The sequence below is a fragment of the Parasteatoda tepidariorum genome, chromosome 8 (genome assembly GCF_043381705.1).
Source record: "Parasteatoda tepidariorum isolate YZ-2023 chromosome 8, CAS_Ptep_4.0, whole genome shotgun sequence".
In the NCBI taxonomy this organism is placed as follows: Eukaryota; Metazoa; Arthropoda; class Arachnida; order Araneae; family Theridiidae; genus Parasteatoda; species Parasteatoda tepidariorum.
Window position 1 is genome coordinate 20,446,318 of NC_092211.1, and position 18,337 is coordinate 20,464,654.

At 28.5% G+C, this 18,337-nt stretch overlaps 1 protein-coding gene across 1 annotated transcript; it reads left to right on the plus strand.

Moving 5' to 3' along the window:
• The first annotated feature begins 402 nt into the window (after positions 1-402).
• On the plus strand, positions 403-6,257 carry LOC107439385 (E3 ubiquitin-protein ligase RNF14-like). Its single transcript, XM_016051967.3, has one exon. It carries the CDS (start codon positions 829-831, stop codon positions 2,317-2,319), a length of 1,491 nt encoding a protein of 496 aa, XP_015907453.1. The 5' UTR covers positions 403-828; the 3' UTR covers positions 2,320-6,257.
• Positions 6,258-18,337: the final 12,080 nt, after the last annotated feature.

Here is an 18,337-nt window from a genome sequence, read left to right on the forward strand (position 1 = left end):
CATCTTGAAAAAAGAATTCTCAAAGGAAAAGAAAGAATATTTTATCACATAATTCAAGTAAATAAATAATACAATTCACTACTGAAAACTATAGTCTCTGAGGAGAACATATTATGCTTCACTTCTTATGCTTAAAAATTAGTTTACCAAAAAATCAAAAGTAATCGTCAAATTTACAAACTTTAAAAGTAAGAAGAAGAAAAAAATACAGCTCATTTCTAAATAAAAAGTTGATAAGCTAAAAAGACGTCATCAAATATCAGTCAGAAGTAGTTTAGACACCTGTTAAATTTGGAAGGTCTAAGAAACATGATTATCAATAAAAATTGAATGTTATATAATAAAATGTCCCCTCCAAATGTAAAAAAAATTCCAAAATACTTATTTATATTAGCATTAGTAACAATATTTTATAACTTACATTTGAGAATAGGCTCAGCTTATTAGGTTGTTAGAGTAGTTTTTTTCAGTAAAGATGGAGGCCGACGCGAGTAAATGTACTTAGTCAAAACTAATCATAAAACACTCATTGAAGTTACATCATATTAATAAGACAATTTCGGAAACTAAAAAGTTTAGCAAAATTTCGCTATTTGATTGATTGTCTAAACAGTAACAGCTAAAGCTGTCATTTATTTATTTATTGATGATTTGTTTTTTTCCCTAAAACGTTTCCGGTTTTCCACTTCTGTTACCCTTAATCCAAATTAAGTGTTACAGAAATGGGGAGCCAGAAGCGTACATCCTTCGAACATTAACTCAATCAATCTATCAATGTCTCGATAAACATAACATCCACTGAAAAATCGTGCCGAAAATTGAAAATAAATGGATAATTTAAGTCAACAAAAAGAGGAGCTTTCTGCTGTTGAAAGTATTTTTAATGTTTATGAAAAAAATTTAACTTTCGAAGATCAAATACCAGTTTGTGGCCATTTTAAAGCTAATGTTTGGTTACCTACTCCATTCTATGTTACATATAATATTGAAAATATTCCTGCATCTGAAATTGGTGCGGAAAATTCAGATACAAAAAATTCCAGAGCTGAAACATTTAAAGTGGAAAATCTGCCACCTATTAATTTATTCTTCGAATTTCCTGATTCGTATCCTTCAGAGACATGCCCAGCATTTTTGCTATCCTGTAATTGGCTATCTCTTGCTCAAATATCTGAACTGTGTAAGCATTTAGAATCATTGTGGGACAAAGATATGCCGGTGTTGTATTCATGGTGTCAATTTCTTGAAAGTGAAGTTGCTGAATTTTATAAATTTGATCGATATCTTGATGTCTCCGAAATACTGTCTTACAAAGGTGGCTGTAATTTTCGGAATTCTAAAAATTCTACAGGCGAATTTAAAGAATCAAATAATACCATGGCTAAGGATTCTTTTATGGCCTTTAAACCATCCATTTCTGGGGGTGAAGGCTTAATTGATGTAAGAGCTCTTAATGATATAGCAGATGGTAGGTCTTTGATCAATTTACTAAAATCATATGATAACTATAAAACTGCTGATATTTTCAATAGAAAATTCCATGAATGTGATATTTGCATGACTACGAAGTTAGGGGCAGATTTTGCAGCATTTAAAATATGTAAACATTCTTTTTGCAAAGAGTGTCTAAAGGAATTCTTTGAAGTTCATATTCGTGAAGGAAATGTGAATTGCTTGAATTGTCCAAGTGAGAAATGTAATACTCAAGCTGATGGGACTATGGTACAACAAATTGTTGATAAAGGTTTATTTGAAAGGTATGACGATATATTATTGTCGAGAACTTTGGAAACTATGTCAGATATTGCTTATTGTCCTCGTAAATCCTGCCAATGTGCTGTACTTATTGATCTGAATGACCGCATAGGAAGATGTCCTCAATGTACTTTTGCATTTTGCCCCTATTGCAAAATGGCTTATCATGGTGTTGCACCTTGCACTTTTAAATCAGAACAAAAGAAAGCAATATTTGAGCAATACATGAGCGGTGATTCAGAAGTGAAGGAACAGTTGGAAAAAAGGCATGGAAAAAGAGCTATTAAAGCTTTAGTTGAAGATTCATTATCAGAGTCTTGGAAGAATTCTAACAGTAAAAGTTGTCCTTCTTGTAAAGCCAGCATTGAGAAAAGTGATGGATGTAATAAAATGACGTGTTTCAAATGTGCTACCTTTTTCTGTTGGGAGTGTATGAAAATATTAGAATCATCAAATCCTTACTTTCATTTTAATGCTTTAAATGCTAGGTGCACTCTTTTTCCAGACGATGAGTTGGATAATCAATTTGAGTTCGAGCCTGGAGAATTTCTACATTTCTTGTAAAAGTTGTTCTACATTTTGAAGTTACCTACTGATTAGCTTGTAATCTATTATTAATATGTATTATAGGGGTGAACAACCTGCTGAAAAAAGTTCAAAATTTAAAATTTTTTTTTTATAACATTATAAAGAACACCTTAGTGTTCAAATTCAAAAATGTTTAAAGGTACAAAATAAGATGTCAAAAGATTTGAAGTTTTTGTTGTTTAAATTTAAAAAGAAAAATTTAAATTGTTCGTTTGCAATAAGGATTAAATTAATTTTTACTCAAAAATAACTAGAAACCTATTTTAATTTTAAATTTATTAAAGAAGACAAACAGTGCGAAACTTTATTTGAAAATACAATGTATTTTTCAAAAATTATATTCAATTGTCCTTTTCTTAGACTAACTATTGTTATGATATTAATTGATTAAGAAACATTTATATTATAAGAAATTCATATTAAAACTAAATTCATAATGGCCTTGAAAAAAATTTTTTTTCTATCATCCACATCCAAAAGGTTGCGCTATGTGAAACTGTGTTTACCAAGAAATTCAAGCCTGGAGAGTTCCTATATTTCTTTTGTTAATTTTTTTTTTTGTAATGGAAATTAAAGTGAATGTTTTCTTTCTCTGTATTTCACATTAAATGATCTTTTTAATATACTTTTATTACAGAAACAAAATATATACATGTAGCTTTATGCTATATGTTCTGAATTTCTTATTACAAACTTCTTCCTGATTAGCTTGTATTAATATGTATTATAGGGTTGAACAACCTGCAGAAAAAAGTTCAAAAGTTTTAAAACTTTTTTAATAAAGTTATAAAAAACACCCTTAGTGTTAAAATTCAAGAATGTTTAAAGGTACAGAGTAAAAGCGTCTAAAGATTTGAGGTTTTCGCACTTTTTAATTTTTTTAGCGAAAATTTAAAATTGTTAGTTTGCAATAAAAATTAGTAAAATTAATTTATAATCAAAGTTGTGCACATTATGCTAAACCTATTTTATATATATATAATACTAAACCTACATTATAATACTACAGTATAATACTAAACCTATTTTAATTTAAATTTATTAAAGAAGACAAAGAGAGCAAAACTTAAGATGAAAATACCATGTGTGTATTTTGTAAAAATTATGATTAATTGGCCTTTTTTTAGGCAAACTATTGTTTTCATTTACAATAAGAAACATTTAAATTATAGAAATTCATATTAAAACAAAATTCCTAATGGCCTCCAAAATTTTTTTTCTTTTTCTGCCACATACATTCTAAAGGTTGTGCACCCTAATGTGAAACTATTTGTTTATATACCAAGAAATTTAAGCCTGGAAAGTTCCTGTATTTGTTTTATTCATTTTTTAATACAAATTTATCTATGTTACAAAAACGAAATATACATGGGTAGGTTTATCCTATAGATATTTCAGTTTTTCTTATTAGATATTTTCCGAAAAAAAAAGTGGAAATGGTGGCTTTCCATTCGTTATTTGTTATATTTTTTATTCTTAAAAAGTTAATGTAAACTTGCATATATCATGTACAGTACTTATAAGAATAGTATTTTATTATGTATTGTGGTGTCTTGTTTATGAATCTGTTAATTTCAAATCTTCAGTTAATGAGAGAAAATGAATGGTTCCAGCCATTTTTCATTAGAATGATGCCTATTGTATTTTACTCATCAGATATTGCAGATAAATTTTTGCATTTTGAGTGTTCTGTTTTTGCCACTTGAAATTTCCTTGTAAAAGATGAAGTCAAAAACATGCAGATAAGGGTTGCAAAATAATATTTAAATTTAGAGGAAATGCCACTAAAATATGTAGGTCACTATTGAAGAAGGCAAATTAAAAATGTCAAAATCTGCTTTGTTACTTCAGGAAATAGACGAGTTAAAAACTGATTTTTGAAACATCTAGTTTCACGAGGCGATTAATGATCTCTATCCCTTACTTAATAGTATTTTTGTTTGTCAGAATATGGTAGCATTTTATACCTTTTTAACAGTCATTAAGTATATTAAAGATGCTGTTTGCAGATCACCTTATCTATCCCATAAAGAAATGAAAATTTTTTCCTCCAAGCAATTTTTAAACCTAGACTGTTATTGTTTCCAAAGATGGCTCTAATATAACTTGCAAGAAGTTAAAAATAAAAAGGTTTTATGGGACAATCAAAATCTCCTAATAAAATATTTGGAAAATTTTTCATCTTTTGGTTCTTTTTTAAAAGGATTAATTGATTTAAATTAAAAACCTATGCATTATATTTGTGGTTTGTAGAATAAACCACTAAATAATTAAATTATTAAAATAATTCTAAGTTAATATTTTTATGGAAATTCATACTTTGAGAATTAAATTGTAAGCTACCTTTTTGAAAAAGGTTTGAATCAGGGTTGGCATGTTTTTGACATGTCACAGTTTTTGACAGTTTAAACCATGGTTTAAACCGTCACGTCAAAAACCTCACTGTCAAAAATGTCGAAAACCTATATTCATATGTGAAATTTAATTAATACATAAAATTTATATATTTTTTATAAAGGATAGTGTTTCTAAATATGTTCTAGAAAAAATAAATTTAAAATTTTGAAGAAACACTTATATTTTGAATAGTAACCAAAATCTTGTACTTTTGAAAGCTCACATCTTTTGTAATATTATGTATTCATTTTCATGTGTTATTGAAAATCTGCAGTGATATTATTAAGAAATTTATTTATGACCAAATTTAGTGTATAGTATAGATTATACTAAAAATTAGACATTTTTAAAGATAAACATTAGCAGTTTTGCGCATTAGACATCTTTTAAAGAAAAATCTTTTTAATATTCTTTTAAATCTTCTTAATAATCTTTTTAACATAAGACAATACAAATTTAAGTGCTTTCTGTTAAATACACAGAGTAGTTAGTGTCGATTTACAGTATATTCAGCCTATTCATTTACTATGCTGAAAATTTAGTTTATCCAAATACTTGTGAATTTCATTTTGCTGAATACTATATACATAGTTTTGTTGAATATCTAAATATTCAGCTGTTGAATAATTACTTCTTGCTTTCAAGATATGCATTATTTGTATTCTTAATACAAGTGGGGGAAAAAAATTAAGAGGTAAAAATTGTTTTAAAATGATAAGTGTAATAATTATAAATAAATATAATAAACAATATGAATTATATTTATCATTATTCACAAATATAACTACTTTTAAATTCAAATTAACAATCTGGATAATCAAGATATTCGGTATAACATTAAAATTTTTTTTCATACACTTGTATCAAGTTTGTATTTATACAACATAACTTGTAAGTTCCTTATAAATATTAGTTATATGTTCCTTATATGTCAAAAATGCATAGTAATAAACTTTTAATTTTCTTAAGTATCAAAAAAAAATTTTTTTTTCCAAAATATAAATATTTAAAAAAATTTTGTGCAAAATGTTTCTGCACATGCATTTGAATATAAATTTCTGAGATTTTAAATCTGTTATTTTACCTTAATTTTAATTAAAAAATATTTTAAAACCTGCTGATTACCTATAGTATAATTAAATTTCAATATAATGCATGGCAACTGTTGGTAGTTTTGAAGTTTATATATTTTCTTGGCAAACTTCAGTTTTTGACATTTTTGACGGGTTTTTGACGGTTTAAACCAGTATTATACCCTTGTCATGTCAAAAACCACTTTTTGACGTCAAAAACCCAACCCTGGTTTGAATGTAAAAGGTTGAAGGTTTTGAAATTGTTTGGATGAATGTGCCTGCAATTAAATTTGTCCCAGAACTCTAAAACCTGTGTCAGCCCATGATAATGAGAGACTATTGTATTTATAAGAATTATTTAATTGTGATATTGAATATCTATGAAAATCCTGATTTATAAATATTATGTATGTTTGCTATTAAATTTGGTATATATAGTTGGAAGTTGTTTATTTTCCTTTTAATTTGCTAGCTTATTTGCAAGTTACTGTTTGATACTTTTTTAAAAACAAAAACTAAGGGACCATAATTATATTGTCATTTTTACGACACTTTTTTTCCTCACATATCCAGAATTTTAGTTTGTTTTGTTGTGATGCCACAATTGGCATTACATATTTATTTCCTACCTTTTAAAATATCTTTGATTACTTAAGCTTATTTTTATTAATAGAATTATATTTAAAATAAATCAAAGACTTAATCTTTTAAAACGAGCACGAAATATTTTTTCTTCTCTTATAGATCAATGTAACGGATACTTTTTATTTCACTACTAATGCAGACTTATTAATTCACTGTCGCCTCTAATTGAAAACAAAAATCTATTATTACTTTTTATTCTAATTTCCAACTGCTAAAATGTTTCAGTTGCATCGTTGTAATAATTCTCATAAATTTGTTGGCGACTCGTGATCGCCAAGGTATTCTTTTAAACCCAATATTAATATGCTGGTTGGCTGTGTTATATTTTGATAATTCGCCAATTTTGGATCTCCTCTCCATGCTTCTGTGTCTGTTGGGAACAAATTACGTGTACTTTTAATTTGGCTTTTGATTAGGCAGGTTGTGGAGGATTTGTCTCCCATGGCCAGTCCTTATTAATATTATTATGCAAAATTGATTCAACTGAAATTCTTATGGATAATATTTATATTTGGTACTTCGAGCTCTGCAAATATAAATATTATCCATAAGAATTTCAGTTGAATCAATTTTGCATGAACAACAATGGTGGAAATTTTTTTTTTTTGAAAATTCTTTTCAGGTCTATTACTCTCAATTTAATTTCGGTACTGATGTTCGTTTGTTGAGTGGAATATGGTGCCAATTTTTTCCCCTAATATTATCTCGAAGAAAAACAGTCAAACCCCGCTATAGTGAACCTTCAAGGGACCGAAATTTCTGTTCACTATAACCGGGAGTTCACTATATCGGTTATGCAGGTAATTTAAGTAATGGTTCCCAAACTCCTCCCTTTTATTACACATTATTCAATTAAATGACTGAAAAATATTATGTAGTAGCAAAAAATGTGTTATTTTTCATTACTCTTTGTCTTGCGAACAAAGAAAAATTAGTAATCTTTAGCTGATGAGCAATCCTCAACATCAGATATGGAAACACTTCCCGATTCTCAAATAATTTTTCCTGAATTTCTGTTATTCCGCTTTTTAAACCTGTCTAACCTGCCATTCGAGCACATAAAAGTAGTCTTATAAAATCGCTTAGAAAATTCATTGACATTTGTCCAAATACTTCGATTGGTGAACAACTTCAGTAATGTTTCTTCAACGCCCTTGTGGTCTGCTTTTTTCAACTTTTTTTCTGCCATCTAAATTTTTTTCATGAGCAGAAATTATTAATTGCTTATTTTTCCATATGTTACAAACTGCAGATTTGGATAGTTTATATTCCCTGCAGATATCAGCTTGATTGCATCCATTTCTAATTTTTCTGATTATGCCCATTTTATCATCAATGGAGAACGTTTTACGTTGACTGCTCGCCATAGTTAAATTTGAGACACTTGTTTGCAGGATTTTTTAAACTGAACTGAGGGCAAAAAGGAGTTGAAATGAGGGCCGTATCAACACATATTAGTGTCCAACCCTTTGACCAATAATGAATAATTGCTCATTCTCTCTGACAGAAAATTCATATTGATCCGGCTGACACCTTACAGGGGCCTGTAAGGTGTCAGCCGGGGTTGGAAACATCTGCTTTGTTCGTTTAGGGATGGGAAAGTGAGATAAAAGAAGCAAACAGGAAAAAAAATGCTTATCGCTACATTCCCCTCTATAAATGGCTTTGAAAATCGGTATCTGTATTTTTTTTTTTGAAGTAGAAATTTCAAAATTATTACAAAAAAAAATTCGTTGAAGGCAGAAAAAAGTTCATTATATCCAACTTCCTCACTTTTTTGGTTCACTATATCCACAAAAAATAACATCCGTGTAAAGTAAGGCACGGGACCGAACATTTCGTTCACTATAAACCGTGTTCACTATAGCGGGGTTTGACTGCAGTTATTACTAAGAATAAAGGAAACCCTAGAAAGAGATTCGAAAAAAAAAATGAAAATCAAAAACTGGAGGATAAAGACCAAGGACTGTAAAAAGTGGATCTGTGTGGTAATGTAGGGAAAGGCCCTTCATCGAATTTAATGCGGAGGAGTAAGTAAGTATACTAAGAATTCAAATAGGTATTTGACTTTAATGTCATTTAATAAAAATAGTTTATAAATTGGAAGCTTGATATGTTCAACCGATTTGGAAAACTGAAGGATTCTGCAGTTAGAATTTGATATGTGTAATAAGGTTATTTAAATGTATGGGATTTGATTAGATTAAAATAAGGAACGTCGCCTGAGATAAAATATATTCTTCATTTATGCCCTCTGAAATATTTTTTTAAAGTGCATAAAAAGGTTTAGAATATGAACAATTAATAAATATTTCACGAAATTGAAAGAACTAGGAATAAAAAGTGTTATTATGTTACATGTTTGAATTGAAATGAGGACAGCAAATAGTATTTTGTACATTTTCCATAACCCTTTAACGCAGAGGGAACAACGTCACTTTAATATATATTTTTTCTGACGCTCTAATTACAAGCAAAAATATAATTTGGTATTTTTTAATTATTAAAAACAGCCTAAAAGTTACGAAAAATTTGTTAGATTAACGAAATTGTATTCGTACTACAATATAAAATCAAAAAAAGTAGTTAAATTTTTTTTCTTCATTTATATTCAAAATGTGTCAATAATTTATTTTGCAAATTAAAGAAATTTCAATGAGGAATAACTGTTTCTCTCAGATCTAAGTAACTGCAAATTTGAAAAATTACTCTTTGAGAAAGAGCTGTGTTTGGAAGATTTTACCTTTAACGTTGAATAAGACACCAGCATTTCATCACCATAAATTATGAAAACGCTAAATATAATATTTTACACTTATTTTGATATAAATTAATACAAAGTAATTCAAAAAGTATGAAAAATATGTTTAATAAAAATCACACGTCAAAAAGTTAACATAACAGCCACTTGGAGATCAATAAAATTACCTTTACAGTAGTTCATAGTATCACATTTTCAAATATAACATTCTACTATTTTGATTTAAGCTAAATTAATATTAAACATAAATAATTTTGATAAAAGTTAAGGTTTCTTTTGATTTAGAAATGTTAATCCTTCAGAATCTTCAAAAGCTAAAAAGCAGGAAACAGACTGTTTGTAGAGGAAACTGTCAAAGGTCTTAAAAAATCAGTTTTAATCAAGCTGAATTCTTTATAAATGGAAACAATTTTTGTTATGTTCCTTTTATTTACAAATTTGCATACTATAACAATTGTAGTTATAATTAAATTATTTTACAATGCAGACATGTTTCTCAATTTTACAAATGTAGTAATTTACATTTAACATTTACAAAATGGTAAAAATAATAAAAAGTTATGTGCCCATCCTAAATTATTTACAAAAAACAATATTTAGAGATTAAGTTAATTTATACTGTACATAAAGCAAGAATATGGCATGTTTAACAGTAATTTAATATAAAGAATAAGTTTTATAGTTTAATTTCAAAATATATAAAAAAAATTCAATTAAAGTGTGTTTTTTTACCAACATTTTAAAAATAGCTAATCAAATCAGTTAAAAAGCTTTGTATTACTAACATCAGTTAAAGAAATTTAAACAAAATATTTCTATAATTATGGAAATTCTCAAGGTCTCTAAGCAATTCAACACTTAATAAAGAAAAATTAAGAACCAAACTTTGAAAAAAAAAATTATTAAGTCAACAAACTTTTAAACTTTAGAATTGCTATGTTGATGAAAGCAATATATGCTAAACACTGTATTGCACACACTATAAATTGCTTTTGATTTTAAAATTCCAATACAATTTAAAATTCCAATGCAAAAGCTTTGAGCTTTTTTTAATTAAACTACATTTATCATGATAGTATAAGCTGGGAAGATATTGAATTCAAAATAGAATATTTCAGAAGAGAATTTTCTCAGTGCTATTAAAAGTTTTCATAAGTATTATAAATTTTACAATAAATTTTAAATGTTCTTTCTTTTTTTAATAATTCTTTTCCATTTATGATAACATTGAATACTATTTCGAGTAGACACTATTTTTGCAACTTTTTCCCATGAAACAGATGCTGTATTTACAGTCTTCAAATCAGGAGAATTTACAACCTGCTGTACCGCAAAAATTAAATTATTTATTTCACTGTCATTCCATGAACCTCTTGAACAAGGTTTTATAAACCATGAAAAAAGGTTGGAACATATTTGAGATTGAATTCCCAGTTTCTGTCCAACTAAATTCCAATTATTCCCATACTTCTTTTGCAGTTTAATAATGGATGAGATATCACTATCTCTACAATTTTCTTCTGTTCTCAGTGGGTTGAAGATCTTTCTGGCTTTAGTATATATAGCATAAAGTGTTCTGTCATTAATATCTTTCCCTAGCCTAATATTAAAATGTTTTACTTTTAAGAACTTTTTAATTTTCTGGCAATCATGTTTGAAAAAGAGAAGCCAGCGCCCAATTCCAAGCAATAAACGAGCATCAATAACTCCAAATCGAGACTGAAAGGTTCTGAAATTTCTTTTCAGCAACTCAATTTCACCTGTATCCCACCTTCCAGTTTTTACAGTTACTCCTTCAAGTTTCAAAGACTTAATTTCACTATCAGAAATTTTTCGTACTAATTCATCTAAATGGAGTCTGGGAACAATAAAATCAACTGGTTCTTCTGTGAAATCTAAGTCTGGAATTATCACTTTTATAATGTCAAGATCAGATGACATCACTTCATCATGCTCATCTGTTATATCCACCTCTTGTACCTCATATTTACCTATATCTTCTGTCAAATCAACCTCTTGTACCTTAACTCCAGTTGTCTCTTTTGTCAAGCCAACCTCTTGTACCTCAACTCCAATGATCTGTTTCGTCATGTCAATTTCTGTCGCTAGTGGAAGAGGCCCTTTGTTTAAGTTAAACTCAGGTACTATAAATTCAAGTGGCTCTTGTGTCATATTAAGCTTTTCCGAATTATTTTGAAAATTCCGGTTACCTGCAATATCATTTTCTAATACTTCATACTCAAAATTTGTAAGAGACTTCTTAGGTGAATTTTTTTCAATAACACCAAAAGCATGATTTGAAGTATCTAAACCATTATTATAAATTTCATCAGAAATAGTAATTACTTTGTTGTCAGAATTATAGGTTTTTAAAGTATCATTGTCTGAATTTTGTATGTTTTTATTGAATTGTTTATTTGCATTTTGATTCAAAATCAGAGCAGCCTCTTTTCTTTTAAACTTATCGTGAAAATTTTCCTTTCTCTTTAACTTGTTCCTTTTTGAAAAACAACCTAACTTATATCTCTCAACTTGTAATGCGCTGTTATTATTCAAACCATTCACATTTTTGAGATAAACAACATTTTTATCATTAATCTTAGAAATTTTATCATTTTTCTTAATCAATTTAGAATTAGATGCTAAACAGTTATAATCTGATATTGCAATAATGTCTGCATCTTTTTCACAGCAATGTTGAGAAATGCTTTTATTTACTTTCTTCTTATCTTTTTTTATCCTTCCTTTCTCTTTAAGATTCAAAGAATCTTTTAATAAATTATTTTTTTCACAGGATAATTGGATATTCTTTATCTGGTGATTGCCTTTAACCAATTTACAATCACTAGATGGCAAACAATCATCCGCATCAGAAATCACAATAACGTCTGCATCTTTTACACTAATATGTTGACGAATGCCTTTACTTCCTTTATTTTTCAAATGATATAACTGATTTTTTTGAGAATCTTTGAAGAATCTATTCTGCTCAGAAGCATGTTGAATATTTTTCAAACCTTTGTTTCCTCCGACCGATTCAGAGCAGCCTGGCAAACTACTGTCCTCATCAGATACTGAAATAACTTCATCTTTTTCACTAAAACTAAGAGGCACATCAGTTTTATTTTTAAGAAGACATTGCGGAGAAAAAGAATCCTTCATGGAAAATTTTCTTTCATTAGTAGACTGAAGGTTTTCAGACTTCTGATTTTTGTTAATATTTTTTGATTTAAAGCTTAATCGCTTCTTTTTTGCTTTTTTGTAATGTTCTACCAATTTTAAGGCTTTTACATAACAATTTTCAACAGTTGAGATCTCATATTCATTTAATAATCCACACACAGTTCCCTCCTGCAAAAGTTTTTCGATTACTTTTCCATGACTGTCATAGGACCTTGGTGTATTACATTTTATGCTTGAAATATTGTTCTTTTCTTTAATAACTTTAATTCTTTGCTGTAAAGTACTCACATTTAAAGAGGGGCTAGTAGGAAAAGACAGCATTCTATTTTCTATTACTGATTCAAGTAAAATTAAAGAGATTCTTTATCATTTTAACAGATCTTTACTATTAAGCTAAAGCAAGTTTTGATAAGCACATTTTTCAACCACCGTGACATTTCGATTAAATATAATAATCTTAAAAATAATTTTAAAAAATGGTAAGAACAAGTTTCCGTGCGAAGCATAAATTTTTCCAATATTTCTAGCTTTAATAAGTGTTATTAATTTTCAAACTTGCATGCAATTTGAAAACATTAGTTACTTTACGAACAAAAATTATAAGCAAGAGATTTCAAATTCTATTTACAATATTAAATGGTAAACGTTGAGCCAGGGACTACAATATTTTGGCCTATAGGTACAGTTACGGCATCTCAGAAGTATATCGGCAAAAATGTTTCTGCTTACAGCTTACATAAAAAGTATAATGATGTATATTTTAAACTACGTCACGAAACTTAGAGAAACCGTTTACACTGCATGCAGTTCACGCAAGTCAACAATTCTCGAAAGAAAAGGAGCACTTCTTGAGTCACGTGCTTCCTCTCATTGGACTATATTTAGAGGCAAAACAAGGGCGTCGGTTGTCATTGAGATGGCTTTTGGTATTGAAGTATGTAAGAAAGCTTTTAAATTTTATTCTAACATAAATTTTATGACAGTATTACTTTTTTTAAAGTCATGGATGTTTTTTCAGGTACATAGAATTTTTGAAAACTTTAACAAGAAAGGATTTCAAACATTACAAGCAAACATTCAAAAAAAAAAAAAAAAATTTTTTTTTTGCATCATGTATAACAAATTTATTTCTAGTTTTTCAACTTTCAAACTTTATTTTAACTTTACTCCTATTATAATAAAATTAAGCATCTTTAAATACTTCTGAAAGTATTACCTGTGTTTTGTATTTGTTTTTGCAATTATAAAAGGTCTGACAATTTCGTTTGAGAAAAAACCTTGTATTCTCAAGAAAATAATTTAATGTTAAAAACCTTTGATCTATTTATCGAAACGCTTTGTATTAATATTTTATAACCCTTCTTTTGTATGGGCAAGTGTGTGTTATAAACAAACTTTATCCCAAGGAACCCTACTGAAATTAAACAAAATATATATCAGAATTTTTTCTTTAGAAAACATCAGAGAGAGTAAGACAGAAGCTGGAACCAATACAACGTAAATAAGCGAAGAAGCAATGGAGCAACAATGTCAACAAAGCTTCGTCTACTACATTTTAGCTTCAAAATTAAAAAGAATTATGTATCAATAACGAATTAATTTATAGATTAATAGTGTTCTTATTCGTTATTTTTACTTGTAAAGTAGTTTCAAGAAATACATTTGGATTTTAGAATGAATGAAATGAAATAAACGAGATTAATATGATGTTTTAAGAAAAAGAAAATTCCAAAAATTCACTTTCATAATGAAAAAAAAAAAAAAAANAAAAAAAAAAAAAAATGTAATTACAAAAAGTGATAAATTAACTTAGCTGTAAAATGTATAAAGTCATCCTTGCAACCAAATGCGGCAGAATAACTCCCCACATTTTAGGAGTTTTGGGTTTCAAGTTCCTGCATCGATTTTCGTTCATTGAAATAACGAGGAGAAATGGAATGTGGAAAATACTCTCTCTTGATTCGCCTTGGAGTCAAGTAGTTTCATTGTGAGACCAAAAGTTATCATGATGTGCATGGATTATTATATATTTCTCTTCCATGGTAGATTCATACATTCTATTTATTCATTATTTAGTTACTTGTAAGATAGAAGCTGGAACTTATCTAGTTTCATTTATTAAATCTTTCGAGTTAATGTTGCTATGACGACAGAAAAAAACTCTGACGACATGATGGAGCAATTTATGTAAGTAAACATGTTTTTTTAAATTTTTTCTTTATTTTAATGAAATTGATTTAGAATAAGTAAAAGAGAAGAGCAACAAAATATTAAACTTTTCAGTAGAGTCTTGCAACATTTGTGATGAACAAGAACGTGATAACAAGAAGGATTTCAAATTTTATATGTAGTATCGACAGTAGGATGGAATTAAAAAAACAAAACAATGGAGGATTGTTAAAAACTCCTTTACATAGTTATTTAACCATATTTCAGAGAAATTAGAATCAGAATACACTGAAAAATTGTTGAACGTTAAAGTTGAATTCAAAACATTGAAAATAAAGAAAGATGAACTTCAAAAGCTAACAAGAAAATTATTAGATTTTATGCTGCAGTCCAATAATATAACTGTGGAGGAAATTGAAATTAAAAATAAATTAGTTAATGACTATTGTTATATAAGGCTCCTCTATAATGGGAACTGAACTGACCGCCATTTTGGAGCAAACTCGTTCGCTAATTACGTAGTACTAACATTAGCGTGAGAATTTGAAGCTCATTTAGTTACTCAAAATTATTGATATGGGTAATTTTGCAGCGATGCATTGGGGAAACAGTTTAAAGAAAAAGACTTTCTAATTTTAAGATTTCCATCAGATCTCGAAAGACAGAAGAAATGGGTAATAATTTTCAAAAGATATAACTGGCAGCCTGGAAGTGGAGCTCGCTTATGTGTTGTAAATACTATACTCAGTTATTCATAATTTATTGAATTTATTTATTTATATATTTAGTATATAAACGACCTTTAGAAGAATTCTTAGAATTTGTTTCTGAATGCTTGTTTTTATCTGTTTCTTTAAAAATAAATAAGCGAATAACTTTTTAGAGTTACTTGAATTGTTCAGTTTTAACTATATACGAATATAAAAATTTTCACTGAAAGTTGAATTTATTAAGCAAATATTAATTTAAAATATGATCCTTAAATTACATTTAATAATTTATTTAACAATTTTGAGTGTTTGTGTGGTATTAAACCAAGTAAATAAAGGGAAAAGACTGGCTGAATAAGCATTTGCCAAACTTATAAGAAGAAGATGGCTTAATTTGTGTAAAAACTAAAATAATCGAACGATATGAACTTGTTGTCTTTCATAACCCAATTCTACTTCCAGCAAAAGCATTATTTGGTAAATTATCTTATAAGAGAATTTCATTTTAACAATCGCCATGCCAGATTACAAGTTTTAACAACTAAATTGAGAGAGAAATATTGGATAATTTCAGCTAGAAGTGCAATCAGAAATATCATTACGATATGTGCTGTGTGCCGACGATTTATAAGCAAACCAATTATAGCTATAATACCAATTATAGCTACATTATTACCAATTATAGCAATTATACCAATTATAGCTATGTTCATCTACCTTTAGATCGGGTTCGGGATGGATCAATATTTGAAGTCACGAAAATGGATCTCTGCTTTCCCTTGTTTTTTATAATCAAAAAGAAAGTCTGGATTGTGATATTTACCCGTGCAATCTATTGTACCACACGCATTTAAACCTAGTTACTTCCCTCAGTACTGAGATCTTTATTCTAGCATTAAGAAGATTTATTGCTAGAAGAAAATGTCCTTCAATTGTGCATACTGACAATGGTACAAATATTCCTGGAACAAGTAATTTGTTAAAGGAGCATGATTGGGAAGAAAGACAGACCACATCGAGCTTATCTCTCATCAAATGGAAAGTCATTCCCCCACCACAGCTGTTTGGAGTGGATTTTGGAAGGGACTGATACGGTCCGTGAAAGAATGAAAGAACTTTTAGTTTGAGTTCTAGGTCACTCTTCCTTGAAGGTTAAAGAACTGTCCTCTGTGGGGACGGAGCTATCGACAATATCAACATTCATCTATCAAAAGGTACCTCTTGATTGAATCAAGTTAGCATGTCTTATATACCAGTGAATTGATGTTTAATTTTCGTAGTGGTAGTTACGCCACACCTCTATGATGTTGAGGCCACTGTGAATAGCAGACCTCTTACATATATCAGTGATGGATCTGATGAACTTCTGCCACTTACTCCATCAATGTTTCCACAAGATATTGCAGAAGTTTGTGTTTCAGATCTTGACGGGATTGGCAGCAAGAAGTTGCAACTCCGATACCAGTACTGCCAGTAGCTTCGGGAGGAGCTAAGGGGTAGATTCCGTAGAGAAAACTCAAGTCAACTTGTACAAAGAACTAGCACTGCCAATGGAACACTGAAAGTAGGAGATGTAGTCCTCGTGGGTCTTGAGAACCAAAAACGACTCAAATGGCCAATGGCTGTTGTGAACCTGATATTACCTAGACGTGACGGTAAAGTCAGAATTGTAGAGGTCAAAACCGAAAGTGGAACATTGTGACTTGTTCCATTCAAAAACTATATCCTTTGTAAATTTCAGACGAAGGAGATCTTATATTACAGTTAGATTTTTGGTAAATAAAGTCTAGATAAACTAGTAAAGGCACCAGAAATACTTACTTTATGATCTTAATATAGAGACTCTTGATCTAAACTATTGCAGTTTATAATTTTGTTGCATGATTAGTTTTTTTTTAGATCTTTGTTTTACACTGTTCAATAATTAATTATCTTTTTTATTTCATGTTTGATTTGTCTTTTAGCCAAGTCAAAGATGGGAGGCTGTTGAGTCTGTATGTCAATAGATGGTATTAGTACCCTGTTAAAAAGCTTTATAAAGAATAAGTTTCACTTCTGTTTTGAAAAACATTTCTTTTTACAATTTTTTATGTTTTCGTATTAATACTTGTTGCAGTTTTCAGCACGAAACTTATTTGAAAATAAAGTAATTTTTCATGAAAATGACTGCATATATTAATACAATTATTGATGACTGTACAGGACTGCAGGTAAGAAAAATCTTTCTTCTAACCAATTTCTATCGTTTTTTTTTCAAGAGAAAGTACATATCAATTTTTATGAATCTGGAAAAAACACTTTTCAACAGTTAGTTGATACTTTCATTTTTCGATCAATTGCTTTTTTAATAACTTTTTTTTAATGTCACTTTTTTCCTCCCTGCTGGGAATTTTTAGCTTGTAAATTGATTGCTTTAATATTTAATATTATTCGATGTTTACCTGCTATAAATTATTTGAAACAGTCACTCCATGGAATGTATTCAATTATGAATATTATAAAATTAACTTAAGAGAGATTATTAAATATTTAAATCAACCTTTCTGCCAGTTAAATAGTTATAGATTTATGACTAATAAGCAAATTGCTAAGTTAACACTAAGAGAATCAACTTTTTTTACTTCTGATTATATTATTGAGATCATATTTTCTAGATTTATTTTTACCTCTTCCCCTCATACTTGAGGGTCAGTAATCTAAATCGGTCAAAAAAAAAAGAAGAAAAAAAAAGAAAAGAAAAGATGAGAGTCTTAAAGGATTTACGTTTTTGGGTCTGATTTTGTTATATAAAATGCAGTTTGCATAAATTAATCAGCATATTTAAATTTGCCCCTCTAACTATTATGATTTCGCATCAGTTAATAAAAATACGATCATTAAGTCAAAAGTTATTCAGGATATTTGGTTCTTCATTTTCTGTATTACACAAAATCACTAAAGAAATAAAGTATCCAATAAATTAAAATAAAGTATTCTTGTTATTCTTGTTTTATTTTAACTGTTCTTAAATTTCAAAAACGCATTATGGTTTCTATTAATTAAATAAAATTTTTGCA

Excerpts from the sequence above, each read along its gene's own strand:
- LOC107439385 (XM_016051967.3), top strand. The coding sequence starts at position 829 with ATGGATAATTTAAGTCAACAAAAAGAGGAGCTTTCTGCTGTTGAAAGT.